Source organism: Carassius carassius, chromosome 32, assembly GCF_963082965.1.
Source record: "Carassius carassius chromosome 32, fCarCar2.1, whole genome shotgun sequence".
NCBI classification, from domain to species: domain Eukaryota; kingdom Metazoa; phylum Chordata; class Actinopteri; order Cypriniformes; family Cyprinidae; genus Carassius; species Carassius carassius.
Window position 1 is genome coordinate 21699127 of NC_081786.1, and position 11399 is coordinate 21710525.

The following is an 11399-nucleotide window of genomic DNA, read 5'->3' on the forward strand; positions in this document are numbered from 1 at the left end:
AAATATTACAATTTAAAATAAGTGTTTCCTATTTTAATATATTTCAAAATATAATTTATCCCTGGTACGGGAAAGCTGTATTTTAAATCAGCTTCAATCATAAAAAAAACCTTTGAATCATAAAAAAACATACTCTTTGAGAATTCTTTATTTAGAAATTAAGATTTTTTGCACAATGTTTTGTATTTTGAAAACTTATTTCACCTCCATCATGTCATTTCTACAGTTTCACGTAAGTATGGCAAGGGAAAATGGCTAATAATTCATGTTAAACGAACCTAGCCATTAAAATCATATCATGTTATTAGATTTCTTGAGGTAGATGAGCATTGTGGAGGGAATCTTTAACATTACATTCCATTGTTAAGGTGCTGTTTTAATTAAACAAATGTTTTATTGCAACTGCAAGTCATTTTGATTTTTTAAGGCAAGCATATGAAATACTGTAAAACAACCAAATCTTAAAAAGTTTAAAATAATAATTAAAAAAAACTGGTAATTTGAAAAAATACCATCCACTAAATTTCTATTTTCCAGTCTTTGTGTATTTCTAGGTCCAGTCCAGTTAAAGTTAACACACCTTGCTTTGCATCAAATTCAAATGTGACTGTTGTCTTCGGCGCACCTTAAAAAGAGAAGGTTTAGTGACTAACAACTCTCTGGTTTATATCTAACACATTATTTATGTATGAAGTATTCCACTAATAGTTACCACATAAGGAAACTTTTGGCCTCTTCATACTTGGCTTGAACTTGGGTTTTCTTTTCAAGCTATTCAGACCAAGAATGACCACTGATTCCACTTTGTCATCCGAGACAAACAAGCCTTGATCATTAGCACAGCTAAAAACACATGGCACAAGGAGAATGGTACATTGAACTCGCTGAAAACACATGATGCAAGTTAACCTGTTCTAAGGTTTTAGTTTTTTCCATCACATTTCCCATACCTAGTAAATAGCCCCCAAGGAACGTACAGACAGACTGATTGATTGATTGAATGATTAAATGATTGAAGGAAATTAAAAGCAATGTTGGTTCATTACCTGTTGACAAGCCTGCCAGCTCGCATGGTAAAACGCCGCAGACAGAACTGCATCTGGTCTCTGTAACTAAAAGAGTGGCCATCATCTAGATAAAGAAATCCGTCAGCATTGCCCTATAATGCAAAACATAGGATCAAAATCAATAGTGTATAATTTTGTGTATGCGTGTGTGTTCAAATCTCATTTATCATTGCACGGCTTAAAGATCTGACTATGAGCCCTTAACAAAACTTTCCAACCATGTACAGCCATGATTCTTTTGAGATGTACCACTGTAATACTATGTTTCCTGGACATGTATTGTTTCAAATAATTTAGAGCAGTACTTCCAAAACTTAAAGTTTAATGTTCGCATATTAACAGTTCTCTGGTGAAAGTACACAGTAAAAAAAAAAAAAAAAAATTAAATAAATTATATATATATTATTTTTTATATACACTTGCATTTTTTTATTCAATTTCTTCAAATGTTTTATTCTTCTTATTATTTTTACTATTATCTATATTAACTCCAATTACAAAAATGAAGACAGAAATATATATGTTGTTAATTACAACCATATTGCAAAGTTGTAAAGATACAATACTAATGTTTATGTCTCAAATTGATCACTTTCAGAATCCTCAAGATAATAACATTTCAAATCCTTGAGCTTTTGTTGGCAGAATTCTGGTAAAATATTGTAAACTTATATTATATTAAAATATTGTATGCAAATTAGTGCTGTCATACGATTAACTCCATCCACGATAATACGTTTTTGTTTACATAATATATTTAGAAAAATATGTTACGTTTATATATTAAATATACTTACATATGATATAATTTATATGAATATCGATATGTACACATTAATACATGTAAATATTTTTAACATTTATACATGCATGTTATATATACATAGCAAATATACACAGTACACATACACACACATATATATTATGTGTGTTCTTGTTATACATACTATAGTACATGTAAATTATCCTTAAGTAAAAGTAACTGAACTCTAACCAACATATTTTAAAATCAAATCTATTTTTCTATGATGGCAAAACTGAATGTTCAGCAACATTACTCCAGTCTTCAGTGTCACATGAGCCCTTCAGAAATAATTCTAATATGGTGATTTGATGCCCAAGAAACACTGAAAAAATGATTATTATCAATGTTGAAAACAGTTGTGCTATTAACATTTTAGAGGAAACCATGATATGTTTCTCTCAGTATTCATTGATAAAGTTCAAGAGAGCAGCATTTATTTGGAACAGTAATTCATTACTAAACTGACACTTTTGATCTATTTAATGCATCTTTGCAGAAAAAAAGTATTAATTCCCTTACTGACCCAAGTAATAAAAATAGTACTAACCCCAAACTTTTGAACAGTAGGGTTTATATTGATATTAAAATCCCACCCAGTAATTTCTGTTGTATTGTTATGTGGTCACCTTACTGTCCAGGGCCACAGTGAGAGTGATAGGATGCTGCTGTAAGTCTGCAGTGCTGGACCCACAACCTGCTCTCCTGGGCACCACTGTCCCCCCACGCTGGAACACAGGCACCTAACACAGAGGATATAGCCTAAGTGACCCTGTAAGAACACTAGCACTCAGTTGACTGTTGTATCACAGATGCAATGGGAATCACTCACAGTGTCCAGAGTCACTGGCAGATCCAGAGTTATCGCACCATTGTGTACCGCTGCCATGTTTATGTCATACCACAGCTTTCAAATAAACAAAACATCTCTTATGAATGCACTTTAACCTTCAGTACAGTCAATGTATTCTGTACAATTCATATGGAACATAGGTTTACCTCATCAGACCCCGGGAGCAGAATCTTGACCTCTGTGACCCCAGGATCTGTCACAGGGCACACAAGGAGAGCACCGCCTGTAAAATATCTGTTAGTTAGAATGCTATTGGACATTGAGCTGCTATGTTTTAAGAATTATATAATTATGCGATTAAATGAAAAACACAAATCAAGTGAAAAAAATATATTAGCGCTCCTTTTCCTTTTTTTGGAGTAGAAGAAAGATTTTTAATGTACCCATAATAAGTATTGATCGATAAAGCATGTTTATTTATTTTATATACTTTAGCCTACAATAAATTAGTAGATGAAAACACTGAATATGTATTGATCTGCAAGTAAGTAAATATTTGATTTTATTACCAAAACACACACACACACATTATCAAAACATTAAACTTTAATATACTACAATTTTTATTTAAGACAATTCAAGTGAAAAATTACATTTAATATTTTAAAATAAGAAATGCTCACAAATCATGCATCACTATATTGCATCTAGGAGTAGATGTTGAATTCTTGTGTTCAAAATAACAAGAAATTATACATTTTTGGGTAACACTTAGAACACATCACTATTCACTAAGAGCTTTCCCTCTATACAGTTCTAATGTGCCGCTTATTAATAGTGAAAAAAAATTTAATGTGGGACAAAAAGGGATATTATTGCCATTTGTTCCCATGTCTTATTAATTTGTTCCTTCATTTTAGTTAAATTGTGACCACAACTATAAATGTGGGAACAAATTCTTAGTTCATGGACACTTAGTTTCTTTCATGTGGAGGGCTCCATAAATTTTTGTACTTATGTGCATTAACAGAGTAAAAATAAAAAAGTCCACTGATAATGTCTTTATTGGGTGTATTACACAGCTGATCTGGTCATGTTTACCTATCATGTACTGGTTTTCCACTGCAAACATGCTTGTATCGCTGGGAAACTCTACCCAAAGAGGTCTATGAGGAAACACACAGAAATAAAGATTGGAACAGGCCTGAATACAATATGCATCTTTGTCTCAACCTGTCTCCTGCACTACCCACCAGCTAACTTCTCTGAGGTAATAAGAATTAATAAATAAAAAAACATGTAAATCTATTCTTCTGTATCAGCACATGATAGGAATCATTCTAAAAATGCAGTACCTGATGGGAGGCAGGCCTGACGTGTGTGCTTGGTGAAACAGAGTGTACCAGTACGGCAGGAGACGGTATCTGTCCTGAACAGCAGAGCGGATCGCAGAGGTCACATCGTCCCCAAACAGCCAGGGCTCACGCCTCTTGGTCATCTTAGCAGAGTGTCCCCTGAAAAATGGCTGCAGAGCACTTGCTTGGTACCAGCGGACCAGAAGCTCAGGGTCTGGATCCTGCACAAAGCCGCCTACATCAGCTACACACACACACACACACACACACACACACACACACACAAAATCATATTCAGTCAGTAATTCTGAACTGTATGCCTGTATGCCTGAATTGTATAATATAATATACTCTCTCTCTCTCTCTCTCTCTCTCTCTCTATATATATATATATATATATATATATATATATATATATATATATTAGTGCTTTCAATCGATTAATCGCGATTAATCGCATCAAAAATAAAAGTTTTTGTTCATATAATATGTATGTGCTGTGTATATTTATTATTTATATACAAATACACACACATGCATATATATATATTTCAGAAAAATTGTATGTTTATATATTAAATATATTTATTTATAAAATAAATTATGAATATAAATATAGACATGTAAACATTTGCAAAATATATACTTTATGCATGTCTATTTATATTTACATAATAAATATACACAGAACACACACATATATTTTGCAAACAAATTTTTTTTGGATGTGATTAATCGCAACCAATTGTTTGACAGTCCTAATATGCATGTATGTATGTATGTGTATATATATATATATATATATATATATATATATATATATATATAAGAATGACATAAAAACAGTGTCATTCTTAGTCGAACCTCCACAAAACTGTATTCCTGTCAAACTCAGCGACAGCAGCATGGGTATTGAAATCTTCAAGTACTCCCAAGTAGCAACATTGTCCCCAGTCCAGATGGCACCTGTGACAAACAGTTCAGTGTTGTTAGGGGTCCTTTTGTTTACCTCTATCAACACAATGGGCATAGCATAATGTCATCTGATTTTGAGATTACCTAATCTTTGAGACCCAGCAAAGAAAGAGCGTGAAAGGATAAACGGCCTCTCTGTGCCACCTGACCGGGTTAATAAGCCCTCAAATGTAGCCATATGCTGTGAAAGAGGAAAAAACATTATAACCATAGTCTGTATCTGTATTACAGGCCTGCTTTGACTGAGCTTACCTGATAAAAGCCATACAAGTTGTGCAGTTCCCTGTGTTCCCATCCTCCGTGGTGCACTGCATCTTTGGGCATTGTCTGCTCTGGCCCGTTAAAGACCGACGGTTCATTCATGTCATTCCACACAAACAAAGATTCTGTTGAGCCCTAATGCAAGTATGGATAAAGAATAAACAGTCATCTATAGGACTATGGAGACAATTCATTGGTTTTTAGATCAAAATACACTCAAATACCACTCAGATAGTGTTCAATAACTTTTAGCAAGCAGCACAGTTAGATCAAATCTTAATAGTGACCAGGAATTGAGACTCACTTCATATTTGCTTAGAGAGAACTGTCTGGCATACCATGACCTTGTCTTTGAGCTACTGAAGTCCAAATAACAGGATTCACCTGATGGAGCAGTAATCACTTCTTGAAATGTGAATCTCAATGTAAATAAATCTATATGATTATTTCAATGTATGATACTATAAATGGTTTTGTAAATCTGGGTTTGGAACGGAGTATTCATGTATATTGGGTCTTACCGGGCCAACATGTTCCTTCATAAACAACACCTTCTCTATTCTTCACGAAATGGCCCCCTTCTTTAGCCTCACAGTAAAGCGGCCAATCAGGATCAATCTTGATGTGCGGATCACTAATAACAACCAGCTAAACAGGCAAAGAATAAATACTGAAAACTGCATAGTTTTATGCATGTCTCTTTATAACCCCATTCTTTTACCTTCCTGTTCTTCTTCTGAAGGTGCTGCTGTAATTCAGCTGGGTTTGGAAAAAGCTGGGAATCCCAGGTGAAGTAGCGCTTCCCATCTGTGTGCTCTATGTCCAACCATATGACATCATACGGAATACCGTGGAGGTCAAATCCAGCATCCACCGCTTTCACATCTGCCTCGTCCTCGTAGTTCCAGCGGCACTGGTGATAGCCCAAAGAGAAGAGTGGAGGAAGAGCCTGGTAGCCTGGTGGCAGAGGAACACCAAAGGAACTTCGCAAATAGAATAGAACAAGTGCGCTGCCTTCTGTAGAATTTTTTGTTTAAACTTTCGTTTCTGCACTAGCTCTGTAGCACTGCTGTTGAAGAGTAATTAACTGGTGACGTGGATTTAGAGCTAACGAAAGTGACCATGAGCACTGTAATGCTTAATGTGGATGTTATAACAAATGTCAGTAGTTAAAACAAGGGTCTCTTTCATAAATTAGTATATATTTGCCTTTAAATGGGAAGGCGCTGAAAAGGGGTGGAGCTACATAAGGTCTCCACATTTATATCCACCTTATTATTAACATAAGAGCAGGTGCAGCCATTTCTTGAAAGTGTATCAGCGGCTTCAGTTATTTTAGCTGTACAAGAACGATCCATTATGCTGCTTGATACGGCAAACAGCAATTTGCTTTCCTATAGTTTTGATTTATTATCATTATAATAAACACACTGGTTTGTAGTGCAAATAGTTTTACTTTCACTGTGCTTTGTTATTCTTATAGTTTTTACTATATCTATAGCAGCTAATGAATCAGAAGTTAGGGTTAGAGTTGCATATTCGAAGAAAATAGCTTCTTTTCATGTTGAAAAATATCGTGGATAGTCTTATATTACATATACTTGAAGCTGCAGTCCGGAACCCTTTTTGAGTTCAACATTTACTAAAATTTCATATCATAAGTGCGTACATCATGAACCCAGGATTGCACAAAAATATATATAATAGAGTAAAATATTAGAAAAAAAATCACAGTGATATTATATGTATTTTTGTAATTTAAATCAATGAGAAACAACAACAGAAGAGCTAATGTTAGCTTTCGGTTATACCACCACTGACAGTATTTGGGGGATGGTCAGTACCTGTGAGTTGAGCATACTGAGAGAACACCTGGGCAGCTGTGGGTCCCAGCAAAATGAAACAGTCGATTGTGCCGCTCTCTGATATCCATCTCACATCAGTCTGTGGTGAGATCTTGCTTTTCTTCCCTGGAGGTTCATCCTCACCCTGTTCAGACAACCAAAGAAACGAAGCATGCACATTTTCCCTATTTTATTCATTTAGACATTTTAACTGTTTTCTGAAAGCTTTGCAGTATGTAATTTCTGCCACACTACCATAATTGTTTCCAAAAAATAATTGAACTTGCACCTCATTTGGCTCTGGGTTGTACTTGACATCAACCAGAGTCTCAGAGGCGTTCAGCCAGAACACTCCAGCTGTCCTCTCCAGCTTGTGAGCTAGCAGGAAGGGGACAGATCCATAAAGACCCAGCCTGCTATTGATGTCATAGCCAAACACATCCAGGTTGTACAGCCGATACGCCTCCTTGACACTGTGAAGTAAAACCACATTTGTGTTTGACTGCATTATGCTACCGTTTAGTTTGTCTTCTAGGTATAGTTCTCAACCACACTAGTTTTTGAATGCGTCTGAGATATTTTATGAAGTGTACTACCTTGTGTCCTTCAACACTAGAGTATCAGCATGTTCAGGAAGACCATACGTATGGCTAAACCCATGGAGACTTAAGTCCATCCCCACAGAACTAGGACCTAAATTAAAGACAGCAGCAATCATACGTTATAACCTAACTACACAGAACCAGAAAATGTAGATTGTGCTTTCTCATGTAAGTCGCAGGCATTATGTTAGGGTGTCTATTGGTCAACGTGTCAAATTCATGTAAAAAACTCAAACCAGGTGTGAAATCTGCATTGGGAATGTTCTGTGCCATTGCAAAATTCCCAATCACACCGTTTTCTATTGAAATGACTGGATTTTGCCAGCAAAATTTTGCCAAGAAAAGGCAAACGTGACCCACCTTTAAAGTTAAGGTCTGTTTAAATCAAGAAAGAAACTACCTATATAACATTACCATTTGTGACCCTGGACCACAAAACCAGTCTTAAGTCGGGGGTAGATTTGTAGCAATTGCCAAAAATAATACATTGTATGGGTCAAAATTGTCGATTTTTCTTTTATGCCAAAAATTATTAGGATATTAAGTAAAGATCATGTTCCATGAAGATATTTTGTAAATTTCCTTCCGTAAATATATCAAATATATCGCTTCAGATTTGTCATCTGCCTCTTAAAACGTTCAAGCTCTTTAAAGTCGAGTGTGTTCTGACTGGCAATACTTTTATCATTCAATAGTTATGAAAGGGATATAATGATTTCACTCCTCTGTGTCGTTATTGTTACACTGAAGCTGGGGTGTGGACTTCACTATTTGTAAAGAATTAGAACGATTATTAAAATGTCATAGATTCGGTTATCGTTACAGTTATTGCCTTGATATAAATGGGTGTTTAAGGGTTTGTTTAAATCCCTAATGCTCAGTATGCATGATTGATTAGTAAAACAAACACCCTTAATAATAATACAAGTTTCATTACATTTTGAAAATGAACTATGGCGGTGTTATGTTATGGCGATTCACCATTTGCTTTGATGTCCTCAAACTGTCTGAATGTTTCCTTCCACAGCCCACATCGATTTTCATCGTCCTTTTGAGATGGAACACACGACTTGTCACGCAAGAAAGATCTCAACAACACATTTTTACGTTAAAGCCTAAATTCTCACCTGGCATGAATCTAAAGTTGACCTGGAAAAGATTTATGTATGGAAAAAACAACATTAGCAAGCATTTCCAAATGGGATTTTGTGTGGGTAATGAAACAACAGTATCATATGTTGTTCCTGATACCTAGTCGGATCTCGCAGAGTCTCAAAGTAGAGTTTGTTTTCTGGGTTGAGAGTGACAATCTCCTCTTCATCACAGGAAATCTCTAGTTTGAAAGGAGAGAAGGAAACCAGCAGCTTGTACTGTCCCAGACCCCAAGTTAGACATACACAGTCCTCTCTCTTCCAATTAACTCTCAGCCTGCAAAGAAATAACAATAATTAACTGAAAGAGGCAGATCTAGAGGAGAATTGATTTACAGCTGTTGAGAAGAATTTTAAAGTTAATGGCTTACGGCTCATATCTCAGGTCTCCGAGCAGTACATCTGAAACATGGTAGCGTGGTTTCACCGGCTGTAGCTCATCAAAAGACACCCTGACTGCTCCACTTTGTGTTACCCGTATTTGAAGACACAGCCGATCCTGTGAGGTGCAAACAGTTTCTTTATTTCTACTACAAATATGAATATAATGTAGGTTCACTTTGTAATATTTTACACAAACCTTTACAAGTGATGGTTTACAATGCTTATACTACGCTACTCTGAAATACACTAACATTCAAAAGTATGGGGTCAGTCATTTTTTTATTTTTAATAATTTTTTATATTAACAATTTTAATATTAAGAAGAAACATATTCAATTGATCATGTGACAGTAAAGACATTTATAATGTAAAAAAAAAAAGTTGTATTTCAGATTATATTAAAAAACTGATCAAATCAATCATGCATCACATTTCCCACAAAAATATTAAGCATCACAAATGTTCGTCAACATTGCTAATAATAGGAAATGTTTATTGAGCACCAGATCAGCATATTCGAACGATTTCTGAAGGATCGTGTCACACTGATTTCAGCTTTGCATCACAGAAATAAATGCTGTTTTAAAATATAATAAATAGAATCATTTAATTTTCACTTGTAATAACATTTTACAATATTTCTTTTTAACTGTATTTTTGATCAAAATAAATGAAGCCTAGCTGAGCAACAGAAACTCTGAAAATGTTTAATAACCCAAAACTTTTTTAAATAGAGCATGTTACCATGGTACTGAATGACCTTATTCATGAATAATGTAATGTGCTCTTTACATGGTACTGAATCGAAAATTATTTTTTACTTTTGTAACTGTTGGTCAGCCTAGACCAGCAGTTTTCAAACGTTTCAATGCCCTTATATATATATACCCTCTGAATATGATGCCCTTATATATATATATAAAAATATATCCAAACTTTTGGTCTGTACTGTGTGTATATATATATAATGGATTTTAACTAATGATTATGTCCCAGACTTAAGAAAGCAGAATGAAAAAATATCAAATTCAGTAAAAGTCATAAAAATCATACTGTCTCAACAGCAAGCAAAATAGTGGGTGTACATGGAGGGAAAAAGCAGTCTCAGTGCACCTGAGAGTCCCGTTCACAGAGCTCCAGACTGGCTCCTCTCTCTGTGAATACTAAAGTTTCGAAGGAGGCAAAGTACTGAGACACTGCTTTATCTCTCTGTCTCCTGTGGTAGAGTTCAAAGGTCAAAAATAATAAATACATTTAACAACTCAATTTATTTAATATGTATTGACTAAAGAGACTTAGTGGCAAAATAATGTTAAATATTTAATAATAATAATAATAATAATAATAATGAAATATACCTGTAGAATATTATGTCATGGTTTTTCTTAAACTTCTCTTGAATCTCACCAGGCACGAGGCTGTAATATAATATTGTATACAGTATAACATAAGCAGTGCATATTCAGGTTCTGGTTTAATACTTCTTATACAGTGATCTTCAAACATATGCTACATGTCCTGCAAGACAGTAATGACAGCAATGACAACACATGTCGCAAACAAATGAAACACCGTGCTTTTAATCACGCTTTGTGTGACAATGAACATCGTTCCAGTGTGGCTTCATTGTAATTTACCTCTCAAAGGATTCAGCTGAAACATTCACCTCCATGATTCCGCCAAATGAAGAGGAAGTTATATGATAGGGCCAGAGCTCTGGATAGGGCTAGAGAGGCGTGTTCTTTATTGGACAAACTAGTTCCTACCAATAAAATAAATGTGATAAGACACAAAGTAATGTTCCCCCCAGGGGGCGCGTGATGGCTCAGATGGCTCATCCGTTCTGTGTCTTGTGGTACTTGAAAAAGTTTGTAATATTGATATTAAAAATATTAATTTTAGCGATTATGCAAACGGGAGCTTGAGTCATCAGTCTGTATAGAAATAATGTAAACTTCTTGTGTACATTAATCACTAACGGCTGTGATTGGTGCTTCCTGAGTAGCGTTGTGAAAAGTAACAAGTATCAGACCATAGCACCACTGACGCTACTTCGGCTGTAATAGTATATATTAATAATTAACACCTTTGGTATGCCACTGAGATAATAGTGTATGAGGAAAAAAAATACGAATGGTTTTCAAGTACGAATTGATCTCTGTACT

The 11399-nt window shown here is 35.0% G+C and overlaps 1 protein-coding gene across 1 annotated transcript; it reads right to left on the bottom strand.

The window, feature by feature from the left end:
- Positions 1 to 129: 129 nt before the first annotated feature.
- On the bottom strand, positions 130 to 10912 carry ganc (glucosidase, alpha; neutral C). Its single transcript, XM_059520755.1, has 24 exons — positions 10872 to 10912; positions 10593 to 10652; positions 10348 to 10450; positions 9222 to 9349; positions 8951 to 9127; positions 8827 to 8848; positions 8681 to 8747; positions 7694 to 7790; positions 7387 to 7570; positions 7098 to 7242; positions 5975 to 6210; positions 5775 to 5901; positions 5558 to 5637; positions 5245 to 5388; positions 5077 to 5173; positions 4882 to 4983; positions 4018 to 4261; positions 3764 to 3828; positions 2869 to 2945; positions 2702 to 2776; positions 2499 to 2612; positions 1047 to 1159; positions 713 to 843; positions 130 to 625 (listed from the first exon to the last, which is right to left on the bottom strand). The coding sequence occupies exons 1-24, from the start codon at positions 10904 to 10906 to the stop codon at positions 519 to 521; spliced, it is 2730 nt and encodes a 909-aa protein (XP_059376738.1). The 5' UTR covers positions 10907 to 10912; the 3' UTR covers positions 130 to 518.
- Between the last annotated feature and the right edge of the window lie 487 nt (positions 10913 to 11399).